General features: G+C 42.6%; 2 protein-coding genes across 6 annotated transcripts in view; one reads left to right on the top strand and one right to left on the bottom strand.

Moving 5' to 3' along the window:
- Tfb1m (transcription factor B1, mitochondrial) overlaps positions 1-11008 on the top strand; it is a 38880-nt gene extending 27872 nt beyond the window's left edge. Inside the window, exons 6-7 of the mRNA XM_021186124.2 lie at positions 8486-8613; positions 10466-11008. Of these exons, the coding sequence (XP_021041783.1) occupies positions 8486-8613; positions 10466-10709 (372 nt within the window). The 3' untranslated portion in view covers positions 10710-11008. The remainder of the gene's footprint in view (positions 1-8485; positions 8614-10465) is intronic.
- The window catches only part of Tiam2 (T cell lymphoma invasion and metastasis 2), a 191810-nt gene continuing 185499 nt past the window's right edge, over positions 10847-17157 (bottom strand). For 4 of the 5 annotated variants that reach the window (XM_029471057.1, XM_021186121.1, XM_029471058.1 and 1 more), the window contains 5 exons: positions 16686-16744; positions 15414-15519; positions 14149-14236; positions 13485-13639; positions 10847-12108 (listed from right to left, as the gene is read on the bottom strand). In XM_029471057.1, coding sequence (XP_029326917.1) covers positions 11492-12108; positions 13485-13639; positions 14149-14236; positions 15414-15519; positions 16686-16744 — 1025 coding nt within the window. In that variant the 3' untranslated portion in view covers positions 10847-11491. The remainder of the gene's footprint in view (positions 12109-13484; positions 13640-14148; positions 14237-15413; positions 15520-16685; positions 16745-17157) is intronic. The other variant, XM_021186122.1, reaches the window with a different exon arrangement.

Below are 17157 nucleotides of genomic sequence, written 5' to 3'. Positions count from 1 at the left end.
TGTCCTGCTACAGGTATACAGGTGCTCTGCACTCCTGTAGCATTGAGGCTTTCCTCACCAGCCACCTGTGCCCTCATGTCACTCTGCTGGGGGACAAGACACAGTTCAGCAATTGTGCTAACAGCATAGTGAAGAGATAAAAGACTCAGGTGGGACCTTGAGTCTTGAGAACACTCATATTTCCAGAACATATCACATTGAGAACATAACCTTAAAATATGTCCAATTTATGAACAACTTGCCAAAAGGAAGTCTGTAGATTATTTTTCAAAATTTAAAGCTAATTTTTCCACAAAAGACTCATTCATACCAAAAGTATTTAAAACAGATACATAACTTCTAATTCAAATGAAGCAATCCCCAGAAATCTGTACTTAGCTGTCTGAACAATCTAGAAGCTTCCATACCTTTTGCCAGTAGCCCTTACAGTCTTAACTCCACTCTGCATTGACTCCTGATGTCTTCAGTGTCTGATACAGAGAAGCCACATGTAGGAGGCTGGGCTTGAGAGTCTGAATGTTGCCTGTGAAGTCCCGACAAGTAAGTGTGAAAATACCAAATACAGAGCTCCTTAGAGATGAGAGGTGAAAACTGCTGATGGTGCTGGAAGATAAATACCAGGTTCTCTCCCCCCCTCCTCCCTCCCTCTCTCTCTCTCTCTCTCTCTCTCTCTCTCTCTCTCTCTCTCTCTCTCTCTCTCTCTCTCTCGTGGGTTTAAAGCTGTGGGAGAATTAAACAGGGGAGGGAGAGAAGGGAGGGAGTTGTTGTTACAACAGAATTTGTTGAAACCTAAAAGCTGAAAATGCTTTTGTGTTGCTGTACACAGAGGAGAGATTATTTAGGTGCTCACAAAAAGGCCTTGTCATTTAATATTATGTTTTAGTCACAGTTATAATTTAGTTTTGCATTTTTGTCAGTGTTGGAAGATACAATTTTATGTTCTCGGTTAAAGAATGCCATAGGAAATATTTTTAACTGGACTGCCTTGCAAATGATAATTGAGATTATCACTTTAACTTTTTATCCTGTTGCTATTACCTTGTGTGAAAGAAACTGAGACTCCAAAAACTTAACTTTTAAAGACCACTTAGAAGGAATTTTTCTTTAAAATTTTTAGTTAATAAAGTCTAGCAACAGCTTTTGACTAAAATATGGTCCACCTTCAGATATGTTTGTTCTGCCTCAAATTTTTTTCTCTCCCCTGAGAAAGTCTTACAGTATAACTATGTAAGTTAGATGTTAGAGGATGAGAAAAATCATACAAAATGATATAATGAAGCATGGCAGTTAGCAGCTAAGGCCATGATGGCAGATGCATCTCTGGATTAGGTTATCTTTTTATCTTTATAGTTTTACAAATTATAAAATATAGCCACTGGGTAGAAAAATCTTTTGATTAGATTTTTAATTTTACAACTTTTTTTTTTTAAATAGTTTTCCCCTTCCTTAACTGTTCCCAGACGCTTCCCACTTCCCCACCAAGCCAAATCCACACCCTTTCTCTCTTTCTTTCTTTAGAATTCAAACATTATCTACAAAAGGTAATAATGATAATAAAATAACATAAAAATAAGCCAGGCAGTTGTAGCACACACCTTTAATGCCAGCACTCAGGAGGCAGAGGCAGGCAGAACTCTTTAGTTTGAGGCCAGCTTGGTCTACAGAGTGAGTTCCAGGATAGCCAGAGCACACAGCAAAAACCTGTCTCAGAAAACCGATGGTGGTGGTGGGGCGGGTGGTGGTGGTGGTGGTGGTGGTGATGATGATGATGATACACGCCAGAATAGGATAGAACAAATAGAAAAGACAAAAAGCACAAGAAAGAGACACTGAGACGTGTCAGATGTTAGTATTAGAAAGCAGTTAATAATAAAACATGTTTCTAATGTCTGGATTTTCCTAGTGTTTTGTGTTTTCAGCTTAAAGCTTTTACAACTTTGGCATTACTATTTTTCCCCTTTGGACATTGAATGTCTGGATTTTTTTAAAGCTGTAATGCCCTTTAATAAAGATATGCAAACGATTCTAAAGCTGTATGCTGGGGTATAGTTTACTTGTATGCACTAGTTGTACCAGCACTGTTATTACTGTTGCTTCAGAAGCAGCCTGGCAGCTCCCTTCGGTGTTTGTTTGGCTGCATACCAGGGCCTATTAAAATAAAGACAGCCTCTAGCTAGCAGATGAGCCGTAGACGTGCTGACCACCTCTGGGCTCTGACAACCTGCTGAATGAAACCTAAGTCGGGGCATAGTTAGAAATGTAGTGAGACATTATAACTTTACCATTATCAACTTGTGGTATAGATATTAAAGCGGAGTCTTTGAAGTTCATAGACTCTGTTGTAGATAAATCTTACACACCCTTAGCTGAAGGCCTTCCTGGTGATCTCCCAAGTTGTGCTTTATCTGCTGACAGGACTGGATTCATAGGTATGCAAAACTGTTCCCTTACTTTCCCCAAATGCACTCTCCATTTGTCAACTCTCAAACCCTAAATGGTCATTCAGCAAACTGCTTTGTTTCTGACTTTAAAGTAGCTCAGAGCCTCTCCTGCTTTGCTGTGCCTCAGCAGTATGGCAGTTCAGCCCTGCCATGGGGAAGACCTCAGTCCACCTCATCATAGCAAGGCTCCTGAGCCAGGTATGATCTTGGTTTGTGGTGGGTCTAAGAAGTATTAGATTAAAAAAATAATAATCTTTGTTTTTAAACATATAAAATATTAGTTAATTTATAGATTGCTTTTGAATGATCAAAAAGTAATCATTTCTAAACAGGACTAGAATTTCCCAAGTTATTTTGCGTTATGGTTTGTCTAAGCTCGGCTCAGGGAGTAGCCCTGCTGGAGTAGGTGTGGCCTTGTTGGAATAGGTGTGTCACTGTGGACATAGGCTTTAAGACCCTAATCCTAGCAGCCTGGAAGCCAGTCTTCGCTTAGCAGCCTTCAAATGAAAATGTAGAACTCTCAGCTCTGCCTGTACCATGCCTGCCTGGATGCTGCCATGCTCCCACCTTAAAGATAATAGACTGAACTTCTGAACCTGTAAGGCAACCCCAATTAAATATTGTCCTTATAAGAGTTGCCTTGGTCATGGTGTCTGTTCACAGCAGTAAATCCCTAGCTAAGACATTTTGGAATCCTTTCGTGTGACATCTTTAATAATATCCACCTTTTATGAACTGAACTGCTTAGAGTAGGTTCTGGTTAAGGCACTGTAACATTTAATTTGCAGACAGCATTTGAGGTCAAAGAAATCTATATTTTGCTGATAAGAAAGCCCAGTTAGAGCTAAGTGACTTCGCTGTGTTAGAAAGAACTAAGCTGCAGGAATGGAAAGAAGGCACAGCACAGTGCAGCTTCTGAAGCTGCCCGTACTCTGAACAGCACTTCAGAAAAGGTGTGTGCTTCTGTCTATACTGCTTCATGCTTCACCTCCAACCCTTAACTGACTGCTCAGTGCGAAGTCTATTATGGGTAAAACAGTTCCAGCTATTTTCATTTTCCTTATCTAAGAAAACTTTGTGAGATTGTGTGGTGTTGATTAGTAATGGATATTAGCCTAGCTAATATCAGTGGCTTCTCTTTGTGAATCAGTCACTGAAGTATTTTATAAACAACCTCCATAGAACCAGCGGCATATCAAGCCTTTGATTTTTCTTCTATTCTCTCATCGCCTGATCCTAATAACCAATAACAGCTTCAGAGAATGGCAAGGTGTCAGCCCTAGGAGAGGAAATCCGAGGATCCCCGAGGATGGAGGGCCACTACCGAGGCCACGGAGGTTATCAGAACATTTGTTTATGGTGGGGTTGTGGATAACACAGGGCTTGGAAGCTGCATTTAAGTCATCTCTGGGAGGCTGCTAGAACAGAAGAAACAAACCCAACTAAATGAATGACAGCAGGTGTGCTTTGCAGGAAAGAGATTCCAGAAAAGAGGTGCTCATGAGGTCACAGACATGATTGAGTATGTACAGTGTAGTCAAGGCCATTTTCGGTCTCTTAAGAAAGCAAGTAGCACCTTTGCTTCCAGCCTATAGTAACGTTAGGAAGAAGACAGGCTAATTACAGAAGAGGAAGCAGGTCAATAATCTCCCTAGGAGGTCTCTGAGGGAGCAGCTGAAGGTTGAAGTCGGATGGGAGGAGGAAGCTGGGGTTGGGTATAGTTTCTGTACACACTGAGTTTAGTCAGTCAAGGAAGTGAAGGAAGGTCAGTCGTTAATAACATTCTTACCTGGACCATTCCACTGAGCACGGCACAGGGGAAGGCTTTGCCATGTTTGTGAGTCTGAGGCATTGGGGTCCTTGACATGGCTGTGCTCATTGTCAACTCTGTACATTCACTCAGGACTCCATCAACTCCCCACAGGGAACCTTTTTACTCACAAAAATTAACATCATGTCCTCTTCCTTTTCTTCCCTCTACTTCCTCCTGTATACCTTCCCCTCTTGTTCCCTCTCAAAGTCATGCTGTCTTTTTCTTTATTGGTGTGTGTGTAACTATGTGTGTATATGTACACATACGTGTGTACACCTGTGTATCCACATGCACACAGGTGCACCTGAATACATAAATACCACCTGCTGGGTCCATTTAGAGTTCCTTATATGTATATTATTCCAGGGCTGACCCTTGGTATTTGGATAACCAATTAGAAGGCTCATTCCTAGGGAAGAGTATTTCTCCAGCTCTTGCCGTTCTTTAGGTCTTCGTATATTGGTGGGATAACATAAGATCCCCCTTCATGTTAACATGTCTATTGGAAGTACACTTCTTCAGGGCTTGTTCCAGCAGGCATACTACTGACGGATCATGGATGAGGCTCCCCTGTCACTTCTATAAGGCAGAGTCACTGGTCCTCGGACTCTTAAGAGTCTCTCTGCCCCATCTCCTGAGACATTTGCTGAGTTTCAGGTGCTGGGGTGGTGTTGCAGGTGTTGAAGCTGAGAACCCCAAAATCACTTGTTCTTTACATGGTGACCAGTTGTGGTTTTCTATAATGGTCTCTCTTGCAAAGGGAAGTTTCTTTGATGAAGGTAAGAGCTGCACTTATTGTGGGTATAAGGACATTTGCATGCACTTAGGAATTGCACTGCTTTAGTAAAGTAGTGGTAGAATATTGTATATTGATATCCATGACATCACTGACCCTGAGTAATCGACTAGGTTTCTAGTACCAAGTATGATTTCCCTCCTGTTGAACAGGCCTTAAGTCCAATTAGACAGCAGATGGTCACCACCAATATATTAGTGCCACTGTTGCATCCTTGGAGTTATCATGATATGCTGTCATCAATCTATAGTTTAAATACAATTACCCCACTTGGTCTACTCCGACGAGCGGTAAACCATCTAACAAACGCCTAAATAGCAGGCACGATAAACCCTTTTTCAAGTTCTTACTCAAGGAAGGCCAAGAGATTCACAAAACAATATAGGCTATTGCTGATGCCCTTGGTTTCGTCTCAGAGGTTAAAGGTTAAGTCTCCATTGCTAAAGACACCATGCACTTTGGAACAAGACACAGAGGACCCAGTCTGTACCTGACTAGAAAGCCGCCTCCCTGAGGACTAGCTTTCATAGCACTAGAAGGTGGTGTGCAGGCTTCCAGGGGAGGGGCGAAAACAGTAGCAGCTGCAATACCTGTGAACCACGATGACGCTAGAGTATTTTAAATGTATCTAGCTTTTTTCCTGATTTTTTTTTAACGCAAAAGATTTAGGATTCAAGAGAAAAACATAATAGTTGTATTAAATAAGTGTTCAATTATAAGTAAAAAGCACTTTGTATCTGTTACCACAGTAACCAACCACTCTTTCAGTGTGGATTTTAGAAAAAAGGGCCTCTATCACTCAGTAATTTCAAGAAATGCTTTTACAGGCATGAACAAAGAAGGTGAACAGGAGCGATCCTCCCCAGTGCAGGACAGTTGCTGACTGAGCTGTCTGCCAGTGAGGGTTGGAGTTCACTCTGCCATTTAGTATCACATTTGTGAATAAGAATTTTCTTTCAGCCTGATACAATGCCAACCTAACTAGGTACCAGAAATTATATTATTCAAACTCTAGAAGTCTGTTAGCTTACAGAGGATGCTTTTACAGTTCTGTAGTGTTTTAGGCCTTTACGTTTCCAAGCACTAATTGGATCGCAAAGAAATGAGATTAAGCAGTAAGGATGAAGTCTACTTATAAAATCCAAGAATACCTTTGTGAGTGGCAGCTTTATACAGGAAGATCAGTGCATCTTTCCCTGAACTTGTACCTTTAATCTTAGTAGTCTCTGGCTCTTATAGTATTTTGACACTTTCATAGTCCCAGGTTGGATGAAAGCTAAATTTTATCTCATGCTGTTTTTTGATTGTTTGGGTTTTGATTAGTTTTTTAATTTGTTTAGGTTTTGCTGAAAGGTAACTTGAGACCACTGGATTGTTGAATGTACACACTGAGACTACAAAAGAACTTAATAGAGTTAACTGTGTATTTAGGAGAAATAGGTGAAAAACACTGGAGATAATTCAAGAAGGTGGCTGAAAGAGAGGCAGGGCAGGAATCCACTGAGGGTAAATGCTGTAAGGTACAGGGGTCACAGAGTGACATCATAGGGTGAAGTATAGCAGATGCTCTAGGACCTTGCCAGAATGACAAAGAGTCTTTGACATTTAGTCATTATGGTACACCTTGGCTGCTTCTCTTTCCCAATGTACGAACCTTGTTTCTTCCAGAGGGTACCCTACAAGTGAACCAGCTTTTCTTTTTATCAGCATTCTAAAACCCTCATGCTATTTCCGCAACTCCCTCTTTACGAATCTCTGTAACTACAAACCACCTCATTTTGTTTAGTGCAGGTCTAAGAGTCTTACAGGAAGTATATGTTAACAAGGAATTGACAGAGCAACTTAAGTAACACAGTTGAAACATGTTATTAAATGTTATTAAGGAGGGAGGGTGGGGAAGGGAAAGTTATTAAAAACATTTAATGTTGTACTTAGTATTCACCATAATAATCTGTTCACCATAATAATCATCAAAGAAGTCTAAAGTTTGTTGGACATTTAGGAGCCTGTTGGTTTAGAAAGGCCCTCCCATGGACAGTTTCACTCTTGTGTGTCCAATCACACTGCCCCTGTGGTCAAAGATCTACTGCCAATTACAGCCGATTGGTTTAGCTGCATGCTGAACTGGATCAGTAGTGTTCACTGAGAGAGGAAGCTCTGAGCTGGTTGGCGAGGCATTTCAGGCTGTGGAAACACTGCTGTGGTGCCCAGGGAGCTTAGTCACCTGAGGCCAAGCTTGTCTTCTCTTTGTTCTTCCAGGTCTTACATCTTAGCTTCTAGCCTCTTACTCCCCCCTCCCACCCCCACCACACACACACACTTAAAAACAAACCAGTGCTCTCCCATCTGCTTCTGGCAGTGTGAAAGGAGTTATGCAACCACAGGACTTTGGAAAACAAGCTATCCTAAGAGATGATGATGCCAGAATGGGACTGGGGAACAAGACCTTCTTTTGAAAAGCAGCAGCACCGCCCACACTACCTAAATTGTTGTGCTTTCTTTGCCTCTGGAGAAAATTAACAATGCCTGAGGCCAGTGTTTTACTCAGCTAGAGGCTTCACCTTGTATAACCTCTGTTGGACATCTCGGTGGTGCTCACTAGGGCTGTGTTGAACCCATTTCTCCCTGTCTTCACGTTTTTCCTGTTATAGTGATAATTCTCAATGATTCATTCCTAATGAGTCCATTTTTGAAAGAGGCCAGAGGTAAATCTTTTACCACATGTTTGAAACGCTAGTTGTCTGGTAATTACACCACCTCAACAGCTGGTAGCAGCTTAAACATTGTCCAACAGTGACATGTTAAAAATTGTCTTCCATATCAGTCCAGCCTCTACTTCCTGGTGCATGTAAAGTTGCTACTGAAAGTTCTGGGCCTGTGTGGTCTCTGCACATGAATTCTGCCCAGCTGAGCAGTCAGCATCTATACCTAAAATGGCTGTTGTCCTAATTATCTCTTGTAGTCCTTGGGAATCCCTGCCCCACAGCCAGCACTGCTACTGCAGCTTGTGTTACTCTCGAAAAGCTAGAATGCCCACCGCCAACTCACACCTGCCTACTGACCTCGACAGTTATCCAGATAGGCTTTCAAGGCCATTGAATTCTACATTTTGAAGTAGTGACCATCAGGCTCTGGTCTAGTGGCCACCATTATAGATAGTTACAACTAGCTGGGGTTTCTGTAACCATCCAAAACTGAGCTTCTTGTGAATGCAGAGAAAATACAGGCATTGGAGGATTCGTGAGAAGCACTAGAGAACTCATGTTCCTGTGGTTTTCAACAATGAATTAACTGTTCCAGGCAAGTGACAGAGCTTGCTGTTAGAACATTCATTTGCCAAACATGCAAGAAGCCCTGGGTTTGATCGTCAAGACTGGGGAAAAGCTTAATCACATTGTGCCATATGTTTGATTTTAATGATTGTTCTCAATGAAGGTTGATGTAGGAGTGGTGCACCTTACGCCCTTGATAGAGCCCAAGATCAAGCAGCCATTCAAGCTGGTAGAAAAAGTTGTCCAGAATGCGTTTCAGTTTCGAAGGAAATATTGCCACCGAGGGCTTGGGTAAGAATCCTTTTTGACTTTATGGCGCTTAAAAGGCATGTATGATTCTGGCTCTTAGTTTAGGTCCTGTGGTTAGCAGCATGTCACCACCACTGAGGAAACACCCTGAGTTCACCTTAGATGCCATATATAGGTTTGGTTTTGTCTTAAATACAACCTAAAACCCACAAGTCTAAAGTTTTTGCTGACTTGTTGCTAGAAAGGTCTGGGCTTCTGTCAGGACTCAGTTTGTACGAGTTACTGTCTCTGTCCCTTAAGGACACACTTGAGAACTAGAAAGCAAATACATCTTCTTAGCAGCCATAATGTCATCAGACTGTCTTCCCACCTTCACTCAGCAGGGAGCCCTTTTGTTCTGTCAGGCTTGCTGCTCCACACAGCCTCCCCATGGGCCTCCCAAAAAATAAGTCCAAGTCATGGCCCTGCAGCAACCACACCAATTTCTTATCTAGTTTAGGTTTTAGTTTAGTTAGGTCCAATTATAGTCAGTTAAGAATGAAGAGGGGCAATATTTAAAGTTTCTACTTAATATAGTCAACATATAGCTGCTTAAAAGGCCTCAGTGTTTAGCACACATTGTTCATTTTTTAAGATTTAGACCGGTCTATTTTTGGTAATCTGAAGGGATGTAGGAATTGTGGGTTAGTGCAGGAGGCGATTCCAGATGTGTTGAGGCAGCTGCATCCTGAAACCAAAGCAGCTCATAAAACCCTCTTAAGGGATTTTTGCTGACCAGTGTTGTGAATCGGCCTGCCTTTTGTTGACCCTAGTTTTAAAATATACATCTATACCTGCTAGTTCTATTGGAGGTTGTAGGCATCACAAAAAGTACATCTTACTTTTGGAAGCCCTGGAATTGGGCCTACTCTTTCCAAGGCAAACCCTCCTCCCACAAACTAAGTGATGGGCCCTGTTCATTTCAGTGCACCTTCCTCTGTACAGATGTCGGTCAGATACGGAAATACATTCTGAAGGATACGTGTTGATATTTTTCAGTCACGACATAGCACAAAGTAGCCCCAGGTGTGAGAATCTGTTATCAGACACTATACCCAGAAGCTGAGCTCACTGATCTAAGTCACCTCACCTTAAGCATCGGGTCAAGCTGAAAGGACAGTTTATCCTCTACCTGCCATGGCTTCTGCCACACCCCTGGGTTAAGCTCCATGATCAAGGTCCACACTTTTGCAGGGTTTCAAGCATCCAAGTTCATTCATAAAATAGTTGACTTGGTTTAATTGAATGAAATTTAAGGGCTGGAGAGATGGCTCAGCAGTTAAGAGCACTGACTGCTCTTCCGGAGATCCTGAGTTCAATTCCCAGCAACCACACAGTGGCTCACAACCATCTGTAATGGGATCAGATGCCCTCTTCTGGTGTGTCTGAAAACAGCTACAGTGTATTTACATATAGTAAATAAATATTTTTAGAAATGAAATTTAAAATAGATACTTTGAGTTTTAAAGATTGAGAATTGTTTTCAGAACAGATAACAGCACTTTGCAAAATGAGTCACTCTTTTGTAGTAAGGTTTGAAGACTTAATACATCCAGGTTCTAGAGAACCAAAATCAGAAATTTACTACATAAGATATAATAAAGCTTTTATTAAAATGGAGGAAATCAAATGTGTTTCATTTTACCTAGGGAAGGTAGTTTTCCTTTTGTGGACACACCTTTCAAGTCTTAGCTTAGACCTGCCTCCAGAGCATCATACCTGAGGACCCAAGAGGCTCTAAAACCCAAGCCTCAGGCATCTACTGATGTGTCATTTTGAAGTTTGCACAAAGATATATCATGATTGACATAATAATTCAAGTAAAATTCTTCCCCCTCCCCCACTTTCCTTTCAGAATGTTATTCCCTGAAGCGCAACGCCTCGAAAGCACTGGAAGGCTGTTACAGTTGGCAGACATTGATCCAACTCTTCGGCCCACCCACCTCTCGCTCATGCACTTTAAGAGTTTGTGTGATGTATACAGAAAAATGTGTGATGAAGACCCACAGCTCTTTACTTATAACTTCAGAGAGGAGCTCAAGCAAAAGAAAAGTAAAGGCCAAGAAAAAGATGGTGACTCAGAAAGCTGCAAGTTCTAATTGCTGCCTTAGGGCTCCTGTCGACAGTGTGCATCTTCACAGTTGAGCGTGCATCTCCCTACCTCTCTGTAAAGACAGATACCGATGGCCTCGAGACTTTACTATTCAGCTTGGTAAGAAAAGAAATACCAAGTAGATACAGTGCAAGCTTTCCTTTAATATATATACTGCATAGGTACGACATGGTTAATAAAAATAGCATTTATGACAGCCTTCTAAAATGAAATATCTGTACATTGTGCCTCTAAACCATGTAAAAATAAAAGTGCTTTAAATAAAGCAAAACCTAACAGCTCAAAGAAAATGCCCAAAGGACTGGGGAAGGGGCCTCTTAAAAGCTGTTAATCACCACTTTCCCAAGCACAGTGCTCTTAGAGTCTTGCCTGCTCTCGGTGACACTGCTCAGGCTACATCCTGAATCCAGTGAGTCACCCTTGCTGGGCTCGCTGGGCCACTCACTGCTGGAGGATGTTCTGAGGACCTTCAAAGACCTGGATGAGGCTACCAAGAAAAAAAAGCACCTAAGATAATTAAAATGCAATTTTATTACAAGACTAAATCATTTGATTGCTGCTCAAAAGGGATAGACGCTAGTACTTTACAGATTCTGACCAACTAAATCTATCTAGTTTTCTGATTCACAATAAATTAAAATAACTTAAATCTTTACAGGTTTTGTGGAAAACATATACTGCGTAAAACTCAAACATGAATAGTTTTCCTGCAGTTTCTCTTTTCCACCAATTTGAAAACAAATGAGCATTGTAACCACACTACACAAATCATGATTTGCCATGGCTCTGTGTTTCATAAAAACACTCCTCATTGACGACTGAAGTTAAACTCTGGACACTGAATTCTCTCTCCAGGACCAAGTTTAGATCAATGCTAGCAGTTTCTGGGTGGCTGTCCAGGGACTGGTGACGAGTCTGCGCCTTGAGCAAAGTTCCTCTGTCCCTCTTGGTGCTGTTTGCTTTCCGTTTAATGGGGCAAAAATGGCCCCTGACCAGCTTGGGCTGTTCACCTGACTCTGTGAGAGGCTGCTGCCCGACTGGGTGCACGTCAGATTCCTCAGAGATTCTCAGTCTCTGGAACTGAAGCTCAATGTCCTTAGTAGGGCTGCCCTGTTTCAGAGGGTGGTGGACGTCCTCATCTTCATCACTCAGAATGTCGCTTTCTTTGATGAGACCATCTGGAAACTCTGCCAGGCCCTCCTGAGCGTCTTTCTCCAGCTCGCTGCTCTTAGAGTCTTGCCTGCTCTCGGCTACGGGGCAGCCGCTGCTCTGGGTGCCGCTGCTCAGGCTGCACTCATCTGAGTCCAGTGAGTCGCCCTTGCTCGGCTCGCTGGGCCACTCGCTGCTGGAGGATGTTCTGAGGCCCTTCAACGACCTGGATGAGGCTACCAAGAAGAAAAGCACATTTTTCTCCATATGACACGGGAACAGAGTCTGCAATGTAGTTAAGGCCCCAGGGATGACACTTGTGTGAAGATTTTATTATGGGGAGTAGTAGGTGGGAAAACCATTTAGGTCAAACCATGAATTTACTGATGCCTTTAGGGTTTTGTTGTTGGGTCTCTTATATAGCTCTGGCTGGCTTCAAACTCATTATCTAGCTGATGACATTCTTAAACTCTGCCTCTCTCTATTCGAGTGCTGTGATCCCAGTGTTCACCAACATGCTCAGTTTTATGCATACTGGAGTTCACCAAATGCTGGGCAAGCTCTGTGCCCACCTAGCCACGCCCCCAGACGTGTCTGAAATGAAGTTGGAATTCAGCTGCTTTTTAGATTCCCAGAGCTTTATCATAAGATAGTACAATAAAGTTCCAACTGCCATAAGGGCTAGAGTTACTAATTTGCCAATGAGTTGATTGAACAGTTAGTCACTAATAAAAATTTAGGTTACATTCTTTTACCTTGTAATCCAAAAATAATATACCACACCTCTACACATAGCTTCCTCGTTTATTTCCCTAGATGCTGCATTAGAACCTGAAAAAATATCCTTCCCTCTCTTGAGCACCGTGTATGCTGGAACTTATAATCAACGTTGAGAGAATTACCATTGTTAGCATTTAACCATGGGGGGAGTTGGGGAGTGAGTGATTGTGTTCTCTAGAATTGGAAAGGGAATTCTTAATTTGGGGGGTTTCTATAAGCCATTAGCACATTTTTGATAACCACAGAATATCTTGACAATAGAATAGAATGTATGCAGATATGGAAAGATCACATTGGTGTGGGAGAAGGGAGAGGGAGACTGTATATGCCCTATAAGATTCAAAGAATTCAGAGATACAGCTCAGTGGTGGAAGGCCTAACTAGCATCTATCAAAAGGTCCTGGTTTCAATCCTTAGCACCACTAGGGGAAAAAAAAAATTAAAGGAAGAAACAACAGAATGCTAAATTTGGAAAGTAGGCAGAAAGATTAAGAACAGTTTATTCTAGGCTGATGACCTGCAGGCAGTGATCGCATAAGGATGAGTATATCCAGTCTTTGGTCCAAATTAAGGAAGCCTAGAACTAGAAACCCTGCAAAGTAAGCAAAGCCCCCAGACTCCTGTCTATCTTCAAGGGAGAAATGAGAAGGTAAGTGTGCACTGCATTATGCCAGCTGGTGGAGGAGGGGGGGTTATTTATGAGAGGATGACAGGGCAAAAGGCATGGTTCTTAAGAGGAAGTGAAGTTACTCTTGATCATTGACAGATTTAGTTATAGCTGTATTACAACCTCATGTAACCCTCATTAAAACAGGGCTGACAAAATTCTCACCTAATTTGGCTGAAACAGGAACTCGGTTCTTAAGAGGTACTAGACGGTCCTTACATGTCTTCTCCAGTGGCAACTCACACTTTATGTGGCGCCGGAAGTTCTCTCTCAGGATAGAACGAATCACCTTAACAATGCTGGTCTTGTTCTCACTGTCACTGAGGGAAGAAAAGAAAGAAGACCGTGCTGTCTTTCTGCTGCTTTGTGGGCCTTCCTAGGGATAAAGCCCTGTCTAGCTCTGCCTTGCCCTTCAGAAGCTAGCAAGTTACCCCACCAATATGTGCCTGACTTTTCTGACTTAAAGTATGTCAGTTGCTCTTTTTAAGGTGAAGCTGTGCCCTCATACCAAAATTTAGGAGGGCACCAAAAACATACCCCCACAAACAGGTTTTTTTTTTATTTACTTATGTGTAATTGTGTGTATATGTGTACTCCTTGTTTGGTGGTGGTGGTGGGGGGGTTGTCACTGAACAGACCAGAGGTTGTCAGAGCCCACAGAGCTAGAGTTAAAAGTGCTTGTAAGCCACAAACCATGGGTGCTGGGAAGCAATCCCAAGTCCTGCGGAAGAGCGTCAGGTGCTTCTAGCTTCGTAGCTATCTCTTCAGCACCTTAACTCCCCTTTAAAGGGACACAGTGAAGTCTTACATGGTGTGTCAAGGGAAGTACCTGCAGCACAGTTGAAAGATGGTTTCTGGCCGTCCTTCAATTTCCGACTTGGTATGAATCAGCTCCCACGTGGAATTATTTTCAGTCCCTGGGGAAAACGAAGTGGAAACAAGAGTCCACAACTTTGCCAAAACCCCACAGTTGAGGATACCTGGGGTATCAACAATTCACACATCCAGAGGTTTGTCTCTCCATTTCCTTCCACAGCACACTCTACGATAGTAACAAAGAGCTACAAAACTTGGGCTGAAGTTCTCCATCCCTCCTTGGAGGTGCCTGGTTGTTTTGGTGGTGGTAGTTTTTATTGTGGGGTTTTTTGTTTGTTTTGGTTTTTTGCTTCTGGGGTGTGTGTGTGTGTAGCCCAGGCTGTCATTGAATTTGTAGCAGGCATCTTGCCTCAGCTACCTAGTTCCAGTCCCCTCTTGAAATAAACAGCACGATTTGCTCAGGAGCTTGAGGTGACAGAGCCCCCCCCCCCTGTCCCATGCAGTCACATTCTTAGAATCATAAAGCGCCTCTGGCAAGACCACAGAAGCCTGGGGGTCTCTAGCATCAGAGGCTTCTCCTGCCAGTTAGTTTAGAGAGTCCTCCAAACATTGTTCTAAGTCAAGGTGGGGCGGGGCGCGTTTTGTTGTGTTTTCTTTGCAGTACTAAGGAATTTTCTAGTATGTCTAAGTTCATAAAATATAAATTTGTGGAACTTTGTTTAATTTTAGGGTATCAAAGCCTACAGCAAAAAGGAAATGGTGACAGTTGTGTGTAAAAATAAAGAAACCATGCAGAGGCTGTAAAAGGCCGTCCAGTGCCACTTGGTTTCTTCCAAAAGATTGTGAAGAAACATCAAGACAACCCAGTTCTCATTTTTTCTCTCTAAAAAGTACATGCAAAAGTGACCCCAGGTGCAGTGGTTTAAAGGGGTTCCCGAGGCCCATGCACATCAAGCCTGGAGGGAGAAGGGGTGGGAGCTGTAAGACTGGACCTAGGGGGAGGGTGGTATGTCAGAGAAGGTGTGCTCTCAGTCACTAAGGCCCGCGCCCACTCCTGTCTTCCTCTCTGCTTCCTGTCCCCCACAGTGAACAGATGTCTGCCCGCACTTGCTTCTGCTATAATGTACTATGCTGCCACTGTACCACCGGCCTGAAACCCATGGGCTCAAATAAACCACTCCTTTCTATCAGGAATCTTGTTAACATGGAAGCCTTATGTTTCCATACCACATGAATAACAAGCACACCTTGTCACTGCAGTTCCCCCAAAGTGTTTACCTGCCGTGTTCCCCAGTCTAACTTGAAGCGCAGATATGGGAATCAACCAGCGGAATTTAAATGGATCCAAGTCAGCAGAGTTGTGAGCAGGCCGGGAATTCGAGGGCTGCAACACGAGAGACCACCAGGAAGAGGTTACAGTCGTGTGTACACTGAACAGAGGTATCTTGATGCGTGTGCCTAAGATACAGACAAACCAGGTACACACCCAGTTCTCCAAGACCTCCCAGGCTTGGAGCTGGGACTACGCCAAAGTGAGAGAGAGTTCATGGAACACAAGGTTCCCTACCTCTACAAAGACAGCAGCCTTGCCTTCCTGCAGTCTCCAGTGCCTGCTGGTGGCTTATGGTGTTCGTGGCAAAGTTCTCATCAAATACTTTGGAGTTTTGTTTGGGTCTTGACTTTTTGAATCAAAGTAGAAATTAGTTCTAAAACAAAAACGTGATAGCCCTCTGTATGTATGGAACCTTGTGTACTATTATCTTCAGGGAATAAAAGTTTTCTGATTTGGCCTCACATAGGTGTTTGTCATAAATTTTTTAAAATAGATGGACAGCTATTATACTTCTAGGCACATGTGCAGAGAACTCAATAGCCCACCATAGAGATGTTTGCACTCCCATGTTTATTGCTGCTTTATCCACTAATTGTCCATCAAAAGATGAGTGGGTAAGAAAAATTTGGGGTAGGGGGTGCGACACTCACCCCCAACATTTACAATAAAGTGGATGGACTTCGAAAGTAAATATTAAATGAGGTCACTGGGTCTCAGGAAAAACTGAATGTTCTCATGTACAGAATCTAGCCAACAGTGTTTCTGCATACTATATTTACATATGCATGTATGTAAGATGTACAATATAACATGAGAAGAACAGGAAAGGCTAAACTACAGGGGAATTAGGAAGGACTGAGTTCAAGTAATATACTCAAGCTATGAGAGGGTATACAGCTGGCTGGTTTCTGGTTCTAATCTCGTCATATTTTCATTCTGATGATTAATAGATGAGTAAGCGCTGAATGTGTAAAGTTTACCGGGAAGCTCCCAGCTTCTATGCCTAATGCTATTCTAACTGTACAAGGTCATCGAGCCGCGTAGACTTGGGGTGTGATGTTTTTATTTGTTTTTAAGTGCTTTAAAATAAAGTGTAACAAAATAAGATGGATGGCGTTATATTCTGTTGGACAGTGAGGCCATGATTCTTAGCAAGCTTTTAGTACAGTAAGGAGAGCTATGAAGAGGCAGTAGTAATTGAAAGTCATTGTTCTTACCAGTTTCTTTTTCAGCTTGCAGTTTTCTTTATAAACCAGTATGACAGCTCTCTTAAAAACTAAAGGGAATTTGAAAAAAGAAAAAGAAGAAAGGTCTTATTATTCTCTGCAAATTCTCCCCAGGTAAAATTAGAGCTGGGTGCTTTCTGGGATCAAAGTCCTTGAAATTCCACTGCATTGACACCTGCTTTGCCCTGGTTAGGAAAGCAGGTCCTGGCATTTGTTTATCCATTGTTGTATTGACAGCTAAGGCCAGGGCATCTAGGTCTCAGTGAGAACATACTACCTACGCGCTCTCCCAGTTCCGGGTGAGAAGGAAGAGGATTTGAAATGTAGCACTGCTTAGACAGCAGGTTTCTAAACCACCTCCTGAGGTGCTTCCCCTGGCAGCATCTTCCCAGCTCCCCAAAACCAGGCAGGAGTCAGCAAGAACAGCAGTGTTCGTCATGCTTGTTACTGTTAACACTTCTGG

Source organism: Mus caroli, chromosome 17 (assembly GCF_900094665.2).
Source record: "Mus caroli chromosome 17, CAROLI_EIJ_v1.1, whole genome shotgun sequence".
Classification (NCBI taxonomy): Eukaryota; Metazoa; Chordata; class Mammalia; order Rodentia; family Muridae; genus Mus; species Mus caroli.
This window is presented reverse-complemented; position numbering and strand designations above follow the sequence as displayed.